This window comes from Myxine glutinosa, chromosome 1 (assembly GCF_964187855.1).
Source record: "Myxine glutinosa chromosome 1, kmMyxGlut1.1, whole genome shotgun sequence".
Classification (NCBI taxonomy): domain Eukaryota; kingdom Metazoa; phylum Chordata; class Myxini; order Myxiniformes; family Myxinidae; genus Myxine; species Myxine glutinosa.
The window spans coordinates 67,059,797-67,084,405 of NC_136261.1; the positions used below are offsets into that span (position 1 = coordinate 67,059,797).

The 24,609-nt window shown below is 47.4% G+C and overlaps 1 protein-coding gene across 3 annotated transcripts in view; it reads left to right on the forward strand.

Moving 5' to 3' along the window:
* IPO13 (importin 13) overlaps nucleotides 1-24,609 on the forward strand; it is a 308,248-nt gene that overhangs the window by 145,179 nt on the left and 138,460 nt on the right. For all 3 annotated transcript variants that reach the window (XM_068112643.2, XM_068112650.2, XM_068112659.2), the window contains exon 6: nucleotides 7,224-7,365. In XM_068112643.2, the coding sequence (XP_067968744.1) occupies nucleotides 7,224-7,365 (142 nt within the window). The remainder of the gene's footprint in view (nucleotides 1-7,223; nucleotides 7,366-24,609) is intronic.

Genomic DNA, 24,609 nt, shown 5'->3' on the forward strand with positions numbered 1-24,609 from the left:
TCCGACGGGCCGATTTGGAGCAAGAAAAAGAACGAGACGGGAGAAAAAGGAGAGAAACGAGACGGGGAAAGCCGATTGGAGAGGCGAGTGAGGCGCGATTGGAGAGGAGTGTGAGGCGCGATTGGAGAGGAGTGTGAGGCACGATTGGAGAGGAGTGTGAGGCGTGATTGGAGAGGAGTGTGAGGCACGATTGGAGAGGAGTGATTGGAGGGGAGTGTGAGGCACGATTGGAGAGGAGTGTGAGGCACGATTGGAGAGGAGTGTGAGGCGCGATTGGAGAGGAGTGTGAGGCGCGATTGGAGAGGAGTGTGAGGCGCGATTGGAGAGGCGTGTGAAGGATTGGAGAGGAGAGGAGTGTGAGGGATTGGAGAGGTGAGGGATTGGAAAGGAGAGGGATGTGAGGGTTTGGAGAGGAGAGGAGTGCTAGGTGGAGAGAGGAGAGTGTCAGGTGGAGACAGGAGAGTGTCAGGTGGAGAGGAGTGAGGGGTCACATATTATGTGAAATAAATAAATTGTGTTCATCACACCATTTCTGGATCTGATGACTTGCCAGTAACCATTTTGTAAAAATGAATGTGCAGCATATAACTCAATATGTCGAAATGTCACACACATCCATGCCCGTGGGATTCCCACGGGTGACCCCGCTAGTATAGATATACTCGGATAAGAGACAGACATGACAGGAAATACTCGAAGTGTGCCGGCGTAGCACAGCTGGTAAAGTGCAGGGCGGGAGACCTGTCGTGTCCCTCCACAGACTGTCAGTACGCTGTCCTGGTGCTTGACAACACAATGAAAGAAGGAGAGGAGGCATGGGTGAGAATGTTGTGCAGCAGAATAGCCTGGCTGGGGAGGTACATGGTGCAGCAGGACAGCCTGGCGAAATCACAAAGCCTTCTGTTGTGTTTGGCTCTGGAAACTCCTCAAATCCCCCTTGCTGCACAGGTTTTTAAAGTCTTTGGCTCCCACATACAGCCCTGACAAGTTTTGCCACTCCCCTACTGTTCACAATCTGGCCGGAGCCCAATCTGGGAGCGGAGCGACCCTTCCGCGATCCTTCATCCCCCCGAAGCTCTGAGGTAATGGGCTGTGGCTGACGGCACCTATCCTATTCTCCCAAAGACCCTTGTGCCTGGGGGCCTGGTGAGCACTTTAAAGCACATTTAGACAGATCTCACAAATTTTAGACATGAACATCAGGGTAGATAGATGGCGTCTATCTATCACATATGCGATGCATATCTAATATCACAATTAATTACTTTTCACTTAATATGCCAGACATTCACTTTAAGGAAATAACTACTACCAAGTACTACCAATCCTCCTCCTTAATCCCTGCTCGGCTACACCTTTCCCTCATCTGAATCTTCTGTCTGTTTGTGGTATATGGCTATGTTGACTGCCTTTAGAGATGCTTGCCCAGTCAGGTTGACGAGAGTCAGGACATTCATTTGAATTTGTACAGGGTGCCTGCAACATCTCACTTACTCTTCATTTAAAGACACTGCAGCTTCTTTAATGGCCATGGCCAGCAACTAATGCTGGCAGACGGGTTACCGGCTTAACATCCCGCATGAGGAATGGCCTACTTTGTGATGGAACTCTCTGCTTGCGAAGTACCAATCTGACAGTTTATAGTGTGGTCAAGAACTGAGCCTTGACCAGTCTGTGCCATCATTCTGGACCATCTTCTACTGTATTTATTATTATTGTTTCGAGAACATGCGTGCAGAGTGAAAATGACAAATTGAGAGAGAGCCTATGTAGAGTTGCTGTTGTGTAGTGAAGTCACCAGCAAATTCTAGTATCATACAACAAATATGCATGTCAAAATTTAGTACAACTATATAGTGCTTTTGACTTGATGACTATTTAGTACTTAATGACTATTTAATATTCACGGATTAGCAAGATAATGAAGGAACTAGAACGAACGACACTCTTCAACGTCACGACGTCGACCAACATGCTTCCGCCCACATTATTACATCATTATACATACATGTACCAAAAATCAGAATATCAAATCGAAGTCAAAAAATCAAATCAAAGTTTGTTCAAAATCCCATCAATGGTTCACGAGTTGGTGCAGCAACATAATGTTTACTTAACCTGACCTTTGACCTCTTGGCCCCAAACTTTAAACAGTTCATGTTTACATCATTATACATACCTGTACCAAGTTTCGTTTAAATCCCTTCAGCTGTTCTCAAGTTCCCACTGCAACAAAATAATTGTAACCTAACATGACATGTTCTTTGACCTCTTGACCCCAAAATCGAATCAGTTGATCTTTACATCATTATACATACCTATAGCAAGTTTGAATTGGGTCCCTGCAGCCGTTCTCAAGTTGTAAACCTAATAGACCTTGACCTTTGGCCTCTTGACCCTCAAATTAAATCAATTCATCTTTGCATCACAATATATAATTGTACCAAATTTGGTCAGAATTCCATTACTGGTTCACAAGTTATCGAGGTAACAGGATTTTTACGTAGCATGACCTCTGACCTTTTGCCTTTGACCTTGACCCCAAAATCTAATCAGTTCATCTTTACCTCATTATACATACCTGCACCAAGTTTGACTAAGATCCCTTCAGCCGTTCTCAAATTATCACAGTAATGAAAACCTATGACGGACAGACGGACAACCCGAAAACATAATACCTCCGGCGACTTAATTGGTGAGCTCAATGCGCACCTCCCACCCCATTTGTTCCTCCTTCCCCATTGCTGTTGACTACCACCTCAAGTCGTCCTCCATCCATACTCATGATATTTTCTACCCTCAATAATCCTGCTCAAACCCATCTACCCCTCTCTTCATTTCAGGGTTATTTTGCCCCCCCCCCCCCCCCCCCACCCGTCCTTTTGTCCCTCTCTTTTCTGGTTCTTTTCCCATTGCTTTTTCATCCCTGTTCTTTCATCCGCCTCCTTGCTCCTTTTGAGCTTGTAGTTTATTTGGTCACATCCTGTGTCCTCCTCACCCTCTTGCGTTCCTTTAAATATTGTTCTGTTGTGTTCCTCTACCAGGCTGTTGGTGTGCTCTCCCACTTTGCACTATGTTCTAGCTTTTCTGTTCTACGAACTGTTTCCTATCCCTTGCATGAGCCTCGCCATTGTTTACAAAAACATTTTACCTGTATTATTACACTTTCATTTAGTTTAGTTTAGGACTTGGTAAGTCTTCCTCCTTTTATTTTTCCTTCATTGTTGCGTAATCTACTTTATTGGGCCTTTTTCATTCAGCTATCGTTGCTTGTGGAAGAGCAAAACAACAGGGGAAAATGGACCAATCGGCAAAATATAGCTGCCATTACATTTACATGTAGTATTCCTCTTCTTCAGTGGTATATAATCATCACTGGTGACATAATTCTGGCTTCTGTGACTTGTTTTCCTCTTTCTTGGGCATTCTTCTTTGACGCTTACCTGCTTTTTCCTTTTCTTCTGAAGATAATTATTTGAAACATTTTATTCCTTTTCTTCTTTGATACTTTTGCTGCTTCATCTCTTTTGTCATGGTGGTGTCACAGAAAGCTGTTTCAAGCTTGGCACTTTCTGCATGCGAAAACCTCAGTCCGTATATCAAAAGTTTAATATATGAGCTGCACAAGTCTTGTACCGGCTCCAGAATGTAACAGGCGAAGCTCGGATGCACATCTCTGCCAGAAAGTCAATCTATCGATTCCTTACGGGAATTTGATTTTATTAAAGCTGGCAAACACATTTCCTGCCTCTTCTGAACTGTCAAGGCCACAGTGAGGTTGTGATGAGATTGTTGTTTCCGGCACAAGATTAAAGTAAGGTGAACAGGATAATAATGTGGAATGTGAATAAACATTGGGCGCGAATTTTCCAGTTGATTTAAGTTTCGGTCAATACAAGATTTTGAATCCAGTATTTGACAGTATTATGAATCGAGGAATAGTTTAAATGTTTGCAATTCCATTTATTAAAAAAATATATCTATTCTCCAAGAACAAATCAGTTTTGCATCACAAGCAAGATTGTTTTGAAGAGTGGTAATTTAATTGCCACTCTTCAAAATTGGTTACTGATATAGCCGACTTGTTTCTTGTGTGATGTTTTTCATGTTTGTCAAGGTAATAGTGCAGCAGAACAGTCTAATGGCCGCCATTCTTCCTCCAGGGCTCATAATTGATTCTTAACAGCAAAAGAGTACATTCTGCAAGTTACGTGCTTAGTTTCTGCCGTCGTCCTCGTTTTATCCACAACCTTGATTTGCATAATGTACAGCACTGCCCTATCACTGTGCGCTGTTTTCTGCCGGCCTTTGGTCCGGGTTTCTATTGATCAGAACCAAAGTGCCCTGGCCACGACTGAATTGCATGGTTGTCGTATGCACTGTCGCTGGTGCCATTCTACAGACGCCGAGCCAAGCAGCTGCTGGCTCGAGGCGATCCGAGCAACGGGATTGATTGGAATCGTTTGCTTTCATCCCAGTTGAGCCTCTCTTTTCAACAGAGATTGCCTTTTGCATATGGAAGATGAGAAGCTATTGCTATTGCTATTGCTATTGTTGCTATTGTTGCTATTTCTCTGCGAGGCTTTTGAAGTCTTGTCCGTTATTTCATGGAGCAGTTGAGCAAAGCACCAGGGACCGATGTTTTCATCAGTAGATTGCATTACTCACATTGTCTGGGAGTGGATGTAAATCAAACGCTATATCATTATTAGCCAATGATAATTGCGGTTCTTCTTTTTCCAGTCAAAGCAATTTATTTTGCCTTCCCAATTTATATCGACTAGCAACCGACCAGTTAATCGGAAGGTTCTCGCAATTTATTGCTGATGACAGTGACATGACTTTTTTAAATGGCAAATGGAAAAACCAATCTCCTTAGTTTGCCATTGTTTTACTGTGAATTGTTTTGAGGCGTCACATAAACAATTTGATTTGCCCCTCGCGTCACTAGGTGGTGTTTTTAATTCCACTAGAGAAATACCCGTGCTACACACGGGTGGGAGGCCACAAGCCAACAGGCAATGCAGATACGGCAAATGCTAAAGCATGAAACCAATAAATTCCACATTCCTGTAGCACCTTCAGTCACATGTCAGACATGGACAGCAAATTTGTGAATGACTTCCTTGAAAAACGTATCCGTTCGCAAACAAATGGGTATGTTCACGTGTAGAAACATCGATCGTGGGTCCGTGGCGAATCTGCATATGGCTATCCGCGAAGTTCACGTTTAGATAGTAGAAACCATCACGGCATGTCGTCATTCACTTGAACTCGATATCTCTTTTTTCATTCCAAACAACATATCTCCAATCACAAATTAATCACAAAATAAACTTTAAACAACATTGTTAATGCTTCCTTCATTGTAAAACTACCAAGTCAACAGTTAAAAGGATTTTGAGCGATAGGTGTTACGGCCTTGGCAAGATCGATGGAGACTGAGATCTGTTAGCGTATACACCGCCCAAATAGCTTTGTGGAATTCTCTCGTGTAGAGATAAACGTCGTTTGAACTTTGGCCGAGGTCATTATTTACTTTTAATGATGTTTATATACGAATCAAAAAGAAGATAATTGGTTTTGGGTCGTCCTTTCCACATATCTCGTGGGATTGTGAGTTGGAGAGACGACCGTAATGGCGGGAAGGGGGCTGGCATTCTCTCAAGCAGGGATTCAACCCATGTCCTTATAAAAGGTCTTTGTCCGAGGTCACCGAGTCCAATCGGTGCAGCCGTTCGGTGCAGCTGTGCAGCGATCTGTGCAGCCGTTTGTGCGGCACCCGGGAAAATAACGTTATGCAGGAGTCCAAACCTGAAAATGCTGGAGGCCAAAGCTGAAATTGGAAAAACAATATTCCCTATTTTACTCCACGAGATCCCAGGATTTACCCACCCAAAATATCGTTGCGATCGGTTCAGCCATTTTTGCGGTACCTTCGAATGGACGGACGGACAGACAGACAGACAGACAGACAGATGGGCAGACATTTAGTGAATTATAGTAAGATTCAATATTAGGACCTTTCAGCACTGCTGGTCTTTGTATTCATATTATGATTCTATGTGTTATATAGGGCAACAAAATTCACACTTCATTGTGGTGTTCTGGAGTAAGGGAGATCTTATGAAGGGTTGATGAATATGAATGAATGATCGTTTTAAGGCCATGTTTCCCCGCTAGAGCGGGGGTTAGCCTTGCGGGCCCCATGACAATCATGGTTCCCTGTTTGAGGCAATGTTTTTATGGCCGGATGCCCTTCCTGACGCCAACCCTTAGTCGCCTCTTGTAATGCGCAGTGATACGGTGTACCTATTCTAAATCGGGGTACTCACCGTGATCATTCATCCCAGCAAGCTGGTACTCAATTTGCCGACCTCGGAAGGATGACAGGCTGAGTCAACTCTGCTGGCGTTAATTCAGTGATCGATCGGGATTCGAACCCAGGATCCTCGGATCCCAAGCCGGCACCCTGACCACTAAGCCAACACCAGGGCATGGGATTAAATTATGTAAATTGATGTGGGAGTAAATGAAGGGAGGGGGGGAAATTGAGGAGGAAGGAAGTATGAGGGGGGAGGAAGGGAGGAAGGCTAATGGCGGTTGTGCTGTGGTGGTTTGGAGTCCGATTAAAGCCTGTGTGAAATGAACAGCGGTTTCATGGTGTGGAAGGACCCCATACTGTATTCATTATTAATTTGTTACTTTTGTCTCTTTGAGACAGCAACTTGCACTTTGTGCTCCATGACATTCTGTCGATGTGTGGGCTCGGATAATTATTTTTCTCGTGATGCTGACACGCAGTTCACAACAACATCACCGTTGCCCTTTTTTGTACTCGGGCCATATTGACAGCTCCTTTCATAGCCTCCTCATTTTGGAGCTTTGTGGCTCAAGGTTAGACCATGAATCTGACACAAACTGACGTCACAGAATACGCGGCCCTTTCAAAGGAGGCACAAAGCCTGCTATCCTATTTTGGTACCATTCACTGCAGGCAATGAAATGTATAGGTCGAGTATGTTTTAACCCCAATGAGGTATGCACAATGTTTAATCATAAAAAAATGTTTTAATTACATTGTGTTCATCCTGTGGTGTTTTAACCCCAATGAGGTATGCACGATGCTTAATCATAAAAAAATGTTTTATTACATTGTGTTCATCCTGTGGTGTTTTAATAACCTCCCCCTCCCCCTATCACTTGACTGCAAATGTGCATAGGACACTTCTGGAGCAGACAGCACACTGGCAGAGTTTCTTGGCACTCGTAAACATGGTGATGTATTGCACGGGTATCCCTGGGCACTATCCGGTGGATGAGATGACGAGTTCTCTTACCCTTACCTTCTGGTACACGCTGCAGGTAAGTGAAGGAAAGGCTAGCAACTCAACATGCCATTCTTGTGGGGAGCTTTATTAATTTCAACAATGCCGATTCATCAATATGGTGAAACACCGAAGGTGGATGTTATTGCACAAGTTGCAGATTATATTTCTTTGCTTCCTTGTTGACAAAACATTTCTGTAATGACCTCAGCATGTTGAGTATCTCTCTATCTATATTGGTCTCTCCATTTATATCTCCATCTTTCTCTCTTTCTTTATTTATCTTTGTTTGTGTCCTTCTCTCTCCCTCCCTTCCTCCTTCCATGATGGAAAAGCTGAACAATAGAGGGTGAGGGGTTTTCAGCCAAACAGAAGAATCAAGGGAAGCGGGTGAAATACAAAAGTCCATGATAGTTTTTGAAGGGGTAGCAAGCAGGAAATGTATAAGGGGATGAGCGACTGTAGAAAAGTTCCACTGGGGACAAGAGAAACCATGTAAGGTTGCAAAGGGCAGCAGCTTTGAAGAACTGAAGTGTTGAGAACGATTTATCTTCATTAGCAATCAATTTTCTTTTTTGCCAATTTTATTCAAGACAGGTCCTGAGGACGATGTGCAATTTTTTATCAAGTCCAATTTTATTCCAGGATTTAAAAAATGATTGATTCACATAACCCAAGAAGCTCTCGTGAAGCATAAGTAGGAACGGCTCGCAATAATATGATGCTTACTGAGGAAAGATTCAAAGTTGTACTGTTTTTCATGTGTTGTGGGAAATTTTACAGCTTAATTAAACCACCGTTTAGAGGCCATTTTTCCCCGCAAAGCGGGGGTTGGCCTTTTCGGGGACCGTGGTAGTTGTTGTTTTTTGGTCCCCTTTTTGAAGCAATGTTTTACGGCCGGATGCCCTTCCTGACGCCAACCCTTTTTGCCGCCTTCAACGACAAACAGGGAATTACCAGTGAACTGGTACTCAATTAGCCGACCTCAGAAGGATGACAGGCTGAGTCAACCCCCCTGGCATTAATTCGGCGATCGACCGAGATTCGAACCCAGGATCCTAGGATCCTAAGCCGGCACCCTAGCCGCTAGCCCAACACCAGGGATCCAGCTTAATTGTGGTAGTGTTTTAAATCTTCAGTTATAGGAGAAGAAAAACAGCCATAGTCATTCAGGATAACCTTCTGTAACTAGAGAGTTCACGGAACGCATCACCCCATACAGTCTTGAGAAATGAGGACGTGGACAGGATCTGTGAGAGGCAAATTTGATTGGTCGTGATGACATAAAATGCCATAATATTTTGTCCAAGTACTGCTAACCAGAAGGTTGAAAGTGCTAAAAAGGAGATTTGTGTTCTGCAGTGTTCAAATATATATAATTTTTTATAAACAGGAATTAAATTCCTGCGTCGGGCTAAGTGTGAAAAACTCTGACTCAACACGAGACTCGAACCAAGGACCTCCATCATTTTCGCGGTGACAGCCTATGCGCTATTCAGCCAACCAAAATCTCCTCAGAAAATTTCCACACTTAACACTGGGAGCTTTATAATGGCCGATGTCTTACATGCCTACTAGGCAGATCCCAGATGTGAGCAAAAGTATATGTATGCGTATGTATATGTATGCAAGTATCTATCTATAATTCCAGTAATCTCTGTGTGTATGTTTGTATGTTTGTATGTTTGTATGTCTGTATGTCTGTATGTCTGTGACCGCTGTTTCTCGACAACCACGGGTCCGATATACTTTAAACTTGCCAGGTATATTGCTGGGGACCCGAGGATGTGCCTTTTCAAGGTTTCATATTAATCGGAGAAGTAGTTACCGAGCTATGTCCAAAAAACGATTCAACCAATCAGAGAGCAGCGAGCTATCACGTGTGCCGAACGTGGCGAACAGACTCTGCCTCGGACGGCACATTTGAGAGCGTATTCATTTATTTCACGTTGGAAAACTATGTTGCCGTTAAACTATGTTTTAAAACTAATTAAAACTAATTTGCGATTCATTCGCTTTCCTGCGCGTTTGTGCACGCGATGGCGATTTCTTTACCAAACTCCGCAAGCCGTTCGCTTTGGACCAAACCATTTCATGTAAATAGAGGGGGGGGATTGTCACCGTACTCGCAAGCCGTTCGCTTTGGACCAAACCATTTCATGTAAATAGAGGGGGGGGGATTGTCACCGTACTCGCAAGCCGTTCGCTTTGGACCAAACCATTTCATGTAAATAGAGGGGGGGGGATATAATTTTAGATATAGATATAGTACGGGCATGCCCTAGTATGTAGAAATGCATTCGAGATTAACTCATATACACATTTTTATAAACAGGAATTAAATTCCTGTGTGGGGCTAAGTGTATATTTTGTCCCAGTACTGCTAACCAGAAGGTTGAAAGTGTTCTGCAGTGTTCAAGTATATATATATATATATATATATATATATATATATATACACACACACATATATACATACATACATACATACATACATACATATGCAGTAATACCCCAGCCTACGTCATTAATTGGTTCCATAAGCCGTGACGTAACTCGGTTTTTGACATAAACCGGACGTAATGTTTTAAAAATGCCTTGAAATGAAGACAAACACCGTAATTCGTAAAAGTAGAGTAAATAACTGGAGGAGGCTGCGGCTTCGCCCTGAATCTTTGCCGCTCCCTGTCGGGAGTCCCTCCGTTGTTTTCTATCGGTCGGGTCTTCTCCTCGAACGGGGTGACCGGCACAGACGTGTCGACCGTGAGCTGGCTTGTGTGCCGAGTGGCTCCGCGGCCCGCTTCACCACGGCGTGCTTTACCCAACGTGTCCGAGCAGTTTCACCGGTGGTCGTGTCGTGTCGTCTGTGATGAACAAACGAGCTCAGGGTTCCGTGAACCCGGCCGTCCCGGGGATCGACGCTCGCCTCCGAGTCGTAGGCGTGCCCCGTTTTTCCTCGAGCGGCCGAAGTTGCTTGTTTCTTTATTTTTGGACGATGCGATACACGCAGAAACGACGATGTACAGGCAGGCATTTGCAAATCCATGCACATGTGCACATGCACACGTCGATCGGTTCTTTACAAGGATATGCATCAAGGGTATCTACTTGGTATATCTACTACAAAAGTACAGCCGCACAGCTCAGGGTTCCTGCACACTCCCCTCAACAAAGGATATGGGTCCATGGGTGGGGAGGAAAGACAAAGCAGAGGTTAGCGGGGGAAAGGGCGCATGGGTACACGTCAAAACAAGGTAATGAAACATGAGGGGCACGGGAGAGCGAGCGGAGAAAGCTCGTCCCTAGCCGTTCATCACCCCCCATGTCAACCTACACTACCCTTGCCCCTCCCCGTATTTACACTTTACAAATTCCGTCTCTACTGTCTTGTCTCTTCTATCCCCCTTTATGCCAAATTCGTTTCCAATCCCTCCCAAGAAGGAAGAGATGGAATAAACACAATGTCTCACCCACGTCATGATGCGTCTTTCATTCCAAATCATCCGCAAAACCTGGTGTGGAGTCCTGTCACCTTGGTGAGTGGATGTGGATGGTGCGAAGAGATTTCATCCCAACTATCCTTCTAATTGACATTAACTCTTTAAACTACCCGGGGTCTTGCCCTGCCAAACCATTGGCCAACTTACTCGATGCGGTTTTAAGAACCAAATTCCCATTGACCAAACTGTGGTGCTGATCAATTTGGGGTCTCACTCCCATGATTCATCTCCCGGTGCCCTTGCACAATTTCAGGACTGGGGCGTGTGGCTCTCCCAGCAGGTCTACCCACCTGCACACCTCCACCACTGTAGTTGCCACCCGAGCTTACCTGCTCCTCACCTAACCTATCTCATTGGGGAAGGCCCCTCCTGGCTCTGTCACCCCTCGGTGCCCTCTGGCACTGGGCTACCCGGGTCCGTCCTCCGGATCTTCGGGCCCCATCCACAACAACTCTACCGGCTCCCAGAGCCCACCTGCGGCCTCACCTGGCCGACATCCTCACAGTGGTGGAGTGCCCATCCGACTACACGCACTAACACTAACAGGCTACACGCCCAGCCATTTCCACGACACTAATGCACCCATTCAACCATCATTCTTCCACCACGCACCACAGATGCCAATATCCAACCACAATTTACCTGTACCCTCTACCTAACTCTTAAACTGCCCTCCCCGGTTATTCGTGATGGGGTCCATCCTCCTTTCCCCCATCCACACCTTCACACCATCCACTCCACTCCACAGTTTCCACCATACTCACTCCACGACCATCCATTCCATACTCCATATATCCCACACTCCATGTATTCCACACTCCATGTATTCCACACAACCATTCTCCATACACCTGTTGTTGCACACCTGTGCAATCTTACCTGGTGCCACCTGCACCCTCCTTCCTTCCTGGACCATTTGGTCAGCACAACTCACAATCACAATCACTCACTCACACACTGCTCCATACACCTGTTCAGTTGCACACCTGTGCAATCTCACCTGTTCCTCACACACGGCATCATCTAATCTACCTGTTGCCCTGCTAACTTAGTGCTCCCCGTCTTCCCTTTAAACTAAGCACATACCACGTCATTATCATCCACTCTAATCTACCTGCGTCCCCACTACTGGTATCATTGTCACTACCTAACCTTAACGTTACCTAAGGTCATCTTCTCTAGATCCCTATCATTATATCCTAACCCTCCCGGGCTAGTTTTCACTGCCATAAACCCCATAAAACTAGTGCTCCTTTGCCCCCGCTGTGAGAGATGGCAGAGTTGCCATCCCACCACATCGGGTATCTTCCACTACCAATTTTGCACACCAAATTCAACCAATCAAAAATTTGCCAATCACTACCCCCCATCATCTGCCAATCATTACTGCCAATCATCAAATTTTGTTTTTCTAATTTTGGGGCCAAAACACTATCCTCGTCATCAGTCTACTCACTAGTGCCTCTCGGTGCGCCAATTCGTTTCCAAAGCTCGGCTTCGTACAGCCGAGCAATGCGGGTTCTTTGGTGCCGGCGGTTGGATGCGTCCGGCACTCGGTGCAGGGAAGGACGCTTACCCGGGCCGAGATCCCACGCACCATCTCGGCACAGAGCCGTCCAATGGCCCGATCTCGACCTGCCGGAACGCCTCAACAAAAAGGGGTCGCCATGACGACCCTTCCTATCGGGCTGCCCGCTCCGCCTAGTGGAGCACGGACGCGGCCGTTCAAAGCGCGGCCCGTCGTGGATCGCGTACGGCGGTTCTTTCGAAACCGCCGTGGTTCGGATCCCCGCTGGTCCTCGCGGCACGCGAAGCTGCCCGGCGCGAACCGAGGGCCCGATTCGGCTATAAGTCGCTCTAACCGCTAACCCGGTTACCGTCGATGCTTCACCTGCATGCTCACACGCATACGCTACCCCTTTCACCCTCACCGAGCTCGGTGCTCCAGCGCCGCCCGTACACCCCGCTTACTTCGCTATTGCACTCGTTCTTTCACTCACAGACTTGGTCACACACCTGACCACCGCACACCTTTGCACACACTCGTCGTTCGCACACCTCACCAACACACCTCTTCGCGCCCCCTCCTCGGTCACCTCCTCTGTGACAATCACAGGTGCGCTCTCACTTGCACACCCAACCACGTGCCTCACGACCAACTCCAGCGTGCATTCCCACACGCGTTCTACCATTCCAGGTGTGCATCCTTCCATTCCAGGTGGACATCCTCTCTCACCTGCCACAACCAACTTACGCTCCGTGTCACTCTTACCACTTTCACCACCACTCTTGACAGCGCACTCTTTCCCCATGCACCCGTCCGCTACACACCTTTCTCGCGCATCCTCTTGCGCACACTCTCCCGTTACATCCTCTGTAACACTCACCACAGGTGTGCATTCTCCCTTACTCTTGACAGCGCACTGTTTCCCCATGCACCCGTCCGTTACACACCTTTCTCGCGCATCCTCTTGCGCACACTCTCCTGTTACATCCTCTGTAACACTCACCACAGGCGTGCATTCTCCCTTACTCTTGACAGCGCACTCTTTCCCCATGCACCCATCCGTTACACACCTTTCTCACGCTTCCTCTTGCGCACACTCTCCCAGTACACCCTCCGTAACACTCACCACAGGTGTGCACTCTCTCGTTACATCCTCTGTAACACTCCCCATCCCGCGCTTCCATGTGCCCCCTCGCACACGCGCTACGACCAACTCACTCTCGACAGCGCACTCACTCCTCGGCGCGCACTTTTTCCTTACACACCCCAGAGTCTGACATTCTCGCACACCTCCTCCTTCGCACACCGTACCTGTCACACACTTCACCAACGGCCTCTCACGAACACCCGGATCCAAATCAACCTCCAAGCCGACTGAAGCTCCTCTCAAATCATGTACATTTCCACGTATATCGCCACTCACCTTGGCACCTCGTCTCCGCACCTCCTTCGCCACCTGCAAACTCTTTATTTGGTTAGCGAGCACATCATCACGATTTGAGCACCGACCTTGTACATATTCCATCACCTCCTCCTGTATTTCTCTCTTAGTTTCTGTCCGTCTCTTCTTAATTTCACTCACCCCCTCTTCCACCTTCTTTAACTTTTGCTTCACCTCTTTTATTTCCCGGTGCGTCTCCTCTATCTCGTCCTCTAAGGCTATCTTGACCGTTTCTATGTGCGTCCTCCCCTCCCGGTCCTTCGTCTCCATTACTTCTGTCACCTCGTCCAACCTCGTTGTCAGTCCCTCACGTACAATCTGACATTCCCTCTGTGTCGCTATTAATTCGTTCTTAATGTCCTTTTGTGTCGCTTTTAACCCTCCTAGTACCGCAGTGTTCCTTTGTACCTGCTCCACTAACTCAGTCTGTCCCACCGTCAGCTGTTCCACCTCCTGCGTCAGGTTCTCTATGCCCCCTTGTAACCTTGCCGTCCCATTTCTCACCTCTTTCTCCATACACTTTTCACCTCGCTTTACCTCCTCGCATACCCCCGAGACCTCCTCGCTTACACCTCGTCGTATCTCCTCTTTCATCTCCTCCATCTCTTTTGTAGATGCCACCCTCATTTGTTCTAATTCATCCCTCTGAGCATCCAATTTACCTTCTAGCCCGATTTTCACCTCCTCTATCTGGTTCCCCATTTGTTTGATTTCTCGGGCGGATTGCTCCCCTATTTCCCTCAATTTGCCGTCCATTGTGTTTTCTAACCCCGTTAACCCATTCTTTACCTCTTTTATCCCGTTGTCTAACCCCTCAAATTTCTTGTCTAACCCCTCACCGGTACCCCTCACTTCGTCCCTCATTGCTCCCATTTGGCCCCTCAATCGCTCACTATCAGCCCTCGCTTCGTCCCTCATTCGCTCACTATCAGTCCTCGCTTCGTCCCTCATTCGCTCACTATCAGCCCTCGCTTCGTCCCTCATTTGCTCACCCATTTTCTTCATTTCCCTGCTTCTTTTTTCGTTGTCGCACTTCGACTCTGCCATGTATTCGCTAAACCGTGCCATGAACTGCTGCATGTCAAACGGCTGCATGTTAAAGCCCGCTGATACAGCGGGCTCGGCTACCGCGCGCTCGTGCGAGGCGCCTTTTTGCGCGCCTGAAACCTCGTGCGCGAGAGCGCCATTTTGCGCGCTTGAAACCTCCTCAACCACCTCCTCATTGCCCTCCTCCATTTCTTCCCTCTGATCCTGGGTTACCCCTAACCCCTCCTCTAGTTCCCCCACCGGCATCCGATCGCCTTGACTAGCCATGGCGCGATTTCAAAATTTGGGTTTTTCTTTAAAACAAATTTCAGCAGCTTGTAATTTTGAGCGTGTTAAGCGTGCTTCGGGTCCGACCCCGCTCCCGACACCAATTGTTACTGCCAATAGTACAATTGGTGTTCCAAAATTTGGGCTAAATAAATTTAGTCCCAGGTCCGAATCCGACACTCCTGACACCAATTGTTACGGACCGCGGATAAGATGTTGGTTTGCCGAGCGGATGGCCCCGCGGCCCTAACAGTTACCCCGACTAACCCGATTCCCGAACGTTGGCCAAATTCGCGCCACAGATATTCAATATGGTAAAGACAAAAGCGACACGGATGTGAAGAAGAAGAAGAAGAAGACGAAAAGGTTGGAAATACTACTAAATTTATTCCTATTATTTACATGCTCAAAGTAACCAAGGAAGAAGGAAAGATAAGAAAATAATTTACAGAAGATATTAGAGACACAGTGCAATTATTAACTTATACAAGCTAAATTAAATACCCAGGGACAAGACACACGGAACAAACTCACGTACACAAAAGGATGGAAAGGCAGGAGGTGGATGGCTGGAGGGAAACGAAGGTCCAAGGATGCTGCCGCACGATCGGCGCGTTTGGCAGCCGCCGTTCCTTCGCGGCCCCGCTCAAACTGCCGTCCAGGCCCCAAGCTGCGGTTACTGAAGCTGCTGTTGTTGTTGCTGCTGTGTTGCTGCGTGGACGTCACGTGCTTTCTCCAGGCTTCTTGCTGTTAACTCCTTTTCTTGGTCCAACTTTGGCGAGGAAGGCGACGAATAGCAGGCTTTGTGCTTCCCTGGATATCCTCTGGCAGTACCTTGCGCGCGCGCTTTTATAGCGCCTCCGGCGATCAAGCTGCCGGCCTTTAGGACACGCCCATCGGTCAGCTCGCCTCGGCCCTGATTGGTGGGCACAGGCCCTCTGACCCCGAGCTGAGCACATGCTTAATGGCGGCTATTGGGGTGAAATCGGCAACCCACTGCTGTAATAAACCTGTGCCCCGTGCAGTTGGCAATGGAGGCTTGGAGGGGATGTAATTGGCAATCGAGGCTTGGCAATGAAAGTTTTTGGGAGTGGGAATGGGGAATGAAAGGAATCTACTCTATTTCACTTGGTCCAATGGAGTGTCATCTTAATGGAAGACAAGGCCTTACCCTAATACACATAATAAAGATATAACTATCAACCAGGGGGAAATCTATGATTGGCTGACGTGATTGTTTATGACCTAATTATGGGACGCCCTTTGACCTTTATACATAACTGGAGTAAGGAGGGTCCAGAATAAAGCAATATTTCACAACAATTTACGATACAATACAACGCAATAAAAAAACACAATCCTCATATCCGCAACAATATATATATATATATATATATATGTATATATATATATATATATATATATATATATATATATATATATATATAACAGTGGAACCTTGACTTACGAGTGCACCAACTTACGAGTTTTCCGAGATACGAGCCGTCGCTCGGGCGGTTTATTGCTTTGAGATGCGAGCCGAGATCTGAGTTACGAGCTTACGCCACCCGCCACCAGGTGGGTTCCGGTCACGTGGTTATCTTGCCGTGCAAGCATATCTGCCGTATATCGCTGCTGTTTTGTTTTCGCATGTTGGTTATTTTGGAGCTTACGCCAGCCGCCACCAGGTGGGTTCCGGTCACGTGGTTATCTTGCCGTGCAAGCATATCTGCCGTATATCGCTGCTGTTTTGTTTTCGCATGTTGGTTATTTTGGAGCTTACGCCAGCCGCCACCAGGTGGGTTCCGGTCACGTGGTTATCTTGCCGTGCAAGCATATCTGCCGTATATCGCTGCTGTTTTGTTTTCGCATGTTGGTTATTTTGGAGCTTACGCCAGCCGCCACCAGGTGGGTTCCGGTCACGTGGTTATCTTGCCGTGCAAGCATATCTGCCGTATATCGCTGCTGTTTTGTTTTCGCATGTTGGTTATTTTGGAAAATTTCTTAGTTTTAACCATGGGTCCTAAGTAATTGAGTGCCAAGGGCAGTACTGAGAAGAAGAAGAGGATGATGTGCTTGGATATAAAACACGCAATCGTCGAAAAACATGAGCGAGGTGTGCGTGTTGTCGACTTGGTGAGGCAGATGTGAAGGCAGCTGAAGATTTTATTATAACTTTTGCCGAACTGATAGAAGCCGAACGATACATCCCCCAGCAAATCTTCAACTGTGACGAGACAGGGCTCTTCTGGAAAAAGATGCGGAGGAGGACGTATATAACGGCAGAGGAGAAGAGCATGCCAGGCCACAACTTGTTCAGAGTGCCGGCGATAGCTCGCCTTCTCTTTGTGGAAGACACGGTGAGATCCTTAACATCCAACAACTAATGGGACGCAAACGGGGCGCCCAGTTTAGCGGTACACACATTGATGAATCACCCTGCCTGTGAAACACCGACATGACAGGTTATAGCTGGGTCGGGATTCAAACCCAGGCTGGACAGTTTAGAGTCAAGTGTGCGTACCTCCAGTCCAGGCCATCCTGCCAACTTGTATGCTGCATACAGGTGAAATATAAAGCGCGAGATATTTTTATATATACTGCATATTTAAAAAAAAATTGGTGTGGTTTTTGGCGGGCTGGAACGGATTAATAGCATTTCAATGCATTTTAATGGGGAAATTTGATTTGAGAAACGAGCAAATTGAGTTACGAGCTCGGTCACAGAACGAATTAAACGCGTAAGTCAAGGTTCCACTGTATATATATATATATATATATATATATATATATATATATATATATATATATATATATATATATATATATATATATATATATATATATATATATATATAAAATTATATATATGTATATGTCCGAGAGTCCTATAGGTTAAACTCCTCCCTGTCTACAGGCATCGTCCCACCTTCCCTCAAAATTGCTGCTGTTACCCCCATTCTAAAAAAAACCTGGTCTAAACCCTGACACCCTAAACAACTTCAGACCCATCTCCAACCTACCCTTTCTGTCAAAAGTTTTGGAACGCGCTGTAGCCACTCAACTCAAACATCATCTCTCTGCCAATAACTTGTATGAAACATTCCAATCCGGATTCCGCTCCAACCACAGTACTGAAACTGCTCTCCTCAAAATCACCAACGACCTTCTCCTCTCCTCTGACGCTGGCAACCTCAACATTCTCGTCCTCCTCGACCTCAGCGCTGCCTTTGACACCATCGATCACACTATCCTCCTCACCCGACTTGAATCCACCTTTAACGTCACCGGCACTGCCCTCTCTTGGATTAAATCATACCTCTCTGACAGATGCCAGTTCATCTCCATCAATAACTGCAAATCCCCCACTGCTCCCCTCCCCCAAGGTGTCCCCCAAGGTTCAGTTCTTGGCCCCCTCCTCTTCATCCTTTACCTGTCCCCGCTCGGTCACTTAATCCGCCGTCATGGTCTCCAATTCCACTGCTTCGCCGATGACATCCAGCTTTTCATCTCCACCAAGTCCGTCTCCACCGACACCCACTCTATCCTGACAAACTGCATCACTGAAATAAAATCCTGGCTTCAAATCAACTTCCTCAAGCTTAACTGTGATAAATCTGAAATAATCATCATTGGCCCAAAAACGCTCACAAAATCCACCCATAACTTTGCCCTCAACATCGACGGTATCCCAGTATCCACCTCCCCTCACATCCGGAATCTTGGCGTCATCTTTGACCAAACCCTTTCCTTCGACAAATACACTAAACAGATCACAAAGTCAGCCTTCTTTCACCTGAAAAACATTGCCCGTCTCCGCTCATCCCTCTCCTCCACGGCTGCAGAAACCCTCATCCACGCCTTCATCACCTCCCGTCTGGACTACTGCAATAGCCTCCTCTATGGTTCACCCTCAAAAATCACCAATAAACTCCAATACATTCAGAACTCCGCTGCCCGTCTACTCACCCATTCCCGGACCCGTGACCACATCACCCCCGTCCTTTACAAGCTTCACTGGCTCCCCATCCCCCAGAGAATCCAGTACAAAATCCTCCTCTTGACATACAAAGCCCTCCATAACCTGGCCCCATCCTACCTGGCTGACCTCCTCTCCAGACACACTCCCACCCGCAACCTCCGCTCTGCTGGTACCAACCTCCTGACCCCCTCCATCCGGACCAAATTCAGATCCTGGGGGGACAGGGCCTTCTCCATCGCTGCTCCCACCCTCTGGAACTCACTACCTCACACCATCAGAGACTCCTCCTCACTCACCACATTCAAAACATCACTAAAGACCCACCTGTTCAACGCTGCATTCAACATTCAACCCACAGCATTTAACCCCTGACTATCTCTTCTCCTTCTCCCTCCTTTTGCTTTAAATATTTCCCTATTGATTCTTGTCTTGTCTTTTTGATTCTTGTCTTATATATATGCCGTATATCGCTGCTGTTTGTTTTCTTGATTCTTGTCTTTTTGCAATTGTTGTTTTCATGTATTGTTATGCATTATGTTTTCCACTCTGTCAAAGCGCCTTTGGGCTTCTGGAAAAGCGCTATACAAAATAAATGAATTATTATTATTATAGGTGTTTTTTTTTGCAAACTCCAAGCGGGCTCTCAACCGCATCCAGGTCGACTCCATATAATGAGTGGATACCCGAGATAATGTTGCCGTGTGGGAGGCGGTGCTTATCACTCCCAGTAAGGTGCAGCATCAGTTGCATAGGACACCTTACTGGCGGTTCTCCACTGATAGTATGAAGTCGCATAAATGACTGATATAAAAACCAAAAGGTTTTCAGAGTTACAAGTGTGTATGGAAGGCTCACTGCGTTGCCCTGATGAAGCCCCAACAAGGGCGAAACCAGGTTGGTAACTGAGTTTTGCATGCACTTGTGACAGAATCTGAATTTAAGATCCATAACACAATGACGCACTGCGAGATGGCTCCCCTGGACCTTTGCAGGCAATGCGGACATGCATGACTATGACATCATGACGTTCGCTCATTAGGTTTGGAGAACCAGATTACAGATACTTTTATATATATATATATATATTGTTACAGACGCGGCTTTTAGATGTTATATTGACCGAGCGGTGGTGTATTTAACCGCGTCCGAACAGTTACTCCCCGATTAAAACCCGATTCCACCCGACGTTGACCAGATCGCCCCACAGATATTCAATCGGGAAATCTCTAAAGCGACCGAAAGAGAAGGAAAAAGAAGAAGAAGAAGAATACGGAGGAAGAACAGATTTTATTATACACACACAAGCAATGGATGGAAGAAGCAGTAACACAGCGAATCGTTAACTTACACTATTCATTTTTACTTAGCCCCAAGACAACGAGTAGGACAGGACGTTCACACTTACACAGGGGATATTGCAGGCAGGTAGGGCTTGAGATGGATTGCTTGAGAGGGAGGCAAGGTCGGGAGGCCGCAGTTCGCAATTCCTCGCGGTTTTGGCGGGAAACCCTCCGTCGTGTATCCGCTGCGGTAGACGTCACGCGCTGGTTCGGCACACCTGCTCCTCTTCTTGGGGTGGAGCCGTCTCCCTCCTTTCAGCGCGTCTCTCCAAAGCTGGTTTCCTTGCCGAGTACCTCTCCTCTTTGGCTTGGAGCGTTTCGCATCTCACCGCCTCTTGGTGCAGTCTCTTTGCTCATCTCCCAAGGCCTCTCTCTAGTCATCTCCTAAAGCAGTCCCTTACAGTCGCTTTTATCACCTCGGGCGAAATCAAGCCGCCGGCTCCGAGGGCACGCCTACCGGGTCGCTCACCGCGGTGTTGATTGGCTGTTAGGGCTGGTTCACTCCTTCCCTCTTATGACGAGGTGGAGACACGCCTTTCTTCCCCAACCCTACCTCGTGGCCAATGGTGGTTTGAAGAAAACCGCCCAAAATGCGGAAGGCAATTGGAAGGGAGGTTTTGGGGAAATTGGAAGGGCCTACGCTTATTTTGTTTGATACAATGCAAAGTCAATCTAGTGGGAAAACACATATTTAGCCTACATGGAATAAGGAAATACACTATTTAAAAGATATATCGTGACCTGCGTGTAAGTTTCATGCAATTAACTAGGACGCCGACTGCGACCATTATTTACATTAACAGGGTGTTACCGTACTTTTGTAACGTTCACATTGTAACGTTTCCACATTCGTTACACGGCACCCTCCTTTCTTCAGGCCCGGCCTCGGGCCTATTAAACTTTAACTTAGTGTGACACGTAGGTGTAATTCCCTCTACAATTAACCTGACCCTGAGTGTGACAATCTTAAAACACAAATAAGTATGTCCCCCTATTGCATTGCATCCTGTCTAACAGACTCGAGCCCACAGCTAACCGAATTACGGAATTATTCTCAAACTATACATTTACGGTGGGGAGCATTATTTACAATGACGTGATTTCTTATTTACAACGCAACCCAGGACCTGTGTTTTTTTTTTTTTTCTTTTTAGGGAACAAGAGAAAGAAATTCCTGTTGGGAGGGAGGAGACAGCACGCATTGCATCGATGCACCAGTACCAATACCACCAAAGCACCCAAAAGCACCAAACACCACAAAGCACCACAAAGCACCCAAAAGCACCATCCGGTGCGCAGTCACCGTCGTTCATAATAAACACAACAAAACAACTGGTGGTGGTCTTCTCTTTCTCTGCTGGGCCGATGTTCTTCCCGACGTCTTCTGGCTTCATGCGGCCTAGTTGGAAATAATAAAAAGCACAACTTGTGTCCATTTTTATTTAGGGCCTCAGGGGCCAACTAAGGGTGGTCCACCTGTTTGGCATAGGTGCCACCTTACCGAGGTCCGCAAGCAAGATTCCCTGGCCACTATGGCCGGTCTCCAACAGAGGTGCCCTGCCCCAGAACCTGGGGTCCATCAAGTTGTACTTGGCCGCAGAACAGCGGTCCATACAGTGGTACATCAACGCAATGCATGCTGGTTCTGGGAATCTCGGGCGCACAATGGCCACCTCACGCACGCTCCCATCGGCACCCAATGGCGCACAGGTCATGTGGGAGACAAAAGAAAGACAATTGAGCGAGGGGTAAGGTCACAAGGGTACACGTCAATAAGGCAATGCAAGGTGAAATGCGTACGGAGGGCGAAGTGAGAAAGCTCGTCCCTACCGTACGTCACCCCCCTGTCACCTACCCTACCCTTACCCCATATGTACAAAAATCTACCCATTTACAAATTCGTCACAACTGTCATGTCTTCCCCATATTTCCCCTATACCAAATTCGTCTCCACAATCCCTTTACTTCAAAATTTGCCATCACCAATTCATCATCAATCCTCATAAGGAGGGAGAGATGGAATTACGCACAATGTCACATCCACGTCATGATGCGTCTCACAATCCAAACATTTGCATCATAAAAAATAATCAAAACATGGCATGGTGTGGAGTACCTGTCACCTCAGGTGAGTGGATGCAGATGGTGCGAGGAGATCCTTCATCCTAACTATCCTCTAAATGACTTTAACACACTTTACACTACCCGGGGTCTCTCCCTGCCAATCCATTGGCCAACTTACACTATGGGTTCTAATAACCAATTCCCATTGACCAAACTGTGGTGCTTCTCAATTTGGGGTCTCACTCCCCCGATTCATCTCCCGGTGCCCTCGCACAATTTCTGGGCTGCGACGTCTAGCTCTCCCAACAGGTCTACCCACCTGCACACCTCCACCACTGTAGTTGCCACCCGAGCTTACCTAGCTCCTCACCCTAACCTAACTAACTGGGGACAGCCCCTCTCCTGGCTCTGTCACCCCATGGTGCCCTCTGGCACTGGGCTACCCGGGTCCGTCCTCCGGATCCTCGGGCCCCATCCACAACAACTACTACCGGCTCCCAGAGCCCACCTGCGGCCTCACCTGGCCGACATCCTCACAGTGGTGGAGCGCCCGAACAACTACACACACTAACAGGCTACACGCCCAGCCATTTCCACAACACTAATGCACCCATCCAAATACCATTCTGTCACCCGCACCACAGATGCAAATATCCAACCACAATTTACCTGTACCCTCTACCTAACACTTACACTACCCGCCCCGGGTATCCGTGATGGGGGTCCACTCTTCCCCCATTCACACCTTCGCACCATCCACTCCACTCCACAATTTCCACCATTCTCACTCCACGACCATCCATTCCACTAGTCCAGACATTCCACACTACCATTTATTCCACACAGCCACATACACCTGTTGTTGCACACCTGTGCCCTCACACCTGGTGCCACCTGCACCCTCCTTTCTTCCTGGACCATTTGGTCAACACAACACGCAATCACCACTACTCCCTCATACACTGCTCCACACACCTGTTCAGTTGCACACCTGTGCAATCACACCTGTTCCATTCTCACCTGTTCAATCCTCACACACACGGCATCATCTCAGCTAACTACTCCCCTCTGAAACTTGCGCTTCCCAGTCGTCCCTTTAAACTATTGCGCTCCCACGTCATTATAATCCACACTAATCTACCTGCGTCCCCACTACAGGTATCAGTCACTAACTAAACTTAACGTTACCTAATGTCATCTTCGCTAGGGCCCTATTAATATCCTAACCCACCCGGGCTAGTTTCCACTGCCATACACCCCATAATCTATTGCGCATTTGCCCCCACTCTGTGAGGGATGGTGGATTTGCCATCCCACCACATCGGGGGTCTCTCCACTATCAATTTTGTTCGTCCAAATTCCAACCAATTCAAAAATTTTCCATTTACTGCCAATTCTATTCACTTTTCTAAATTTCGGATCAAAACACTATCACTATCACGATCACCATCATCACAGTCCGCTATATCCTAGCCTCGGTGCGTCATGACATCATTAAACTCGGCTTCGTAAAGCCGAGCAATGAATTCGGGTGGTTTGGTTGCCTGCAGGTTGAATCCGTCCGGCTTTCGGTTCAAGGGAGGTGGTTTGGTTGGACCGAGGCTCCACGCACCATCTCGGCGCGGCACCTTGCGGTCCCGGGCCCGATGGCTCAATCTCCCCCGGTCGGAACCCCGTCCCCACGAGGGGGCACCGTTCCGCCTCCTCCCACTCGCCCTTGAACCGGACCGGTCGCCTCGCCCGGCAAAGCCCGGACTCGACCGTGCGGGGCGGGGCCAAGCCCGAATCGGCAACGACGCTTCGAAGAGAAGCGACGCAGCATCGATCCGCGCCGGGCCTCGCACCCAACCAAGCACCCCTCGCACCGAGTGCTCGCATCGGCTATCCGTCGCTCTAACCACTAAACCGGTTACCATCGGTGCTTTACTTGCATGCTTACAAACATACGCTACCCCTTTCACCCTCACAAAACCTGGCGTTCCAACGCCGTCCGTACATTCCACCAACGCTCTCCCTGTTACACACCACACCTCTCGCGCACACTTTGGTCCACACCTCTCCTCCGTAACACTCACCATGGGCGTGCACTCTTGCATCCACCCACTAACGCGCTCACATGGGCTCTCCCACACC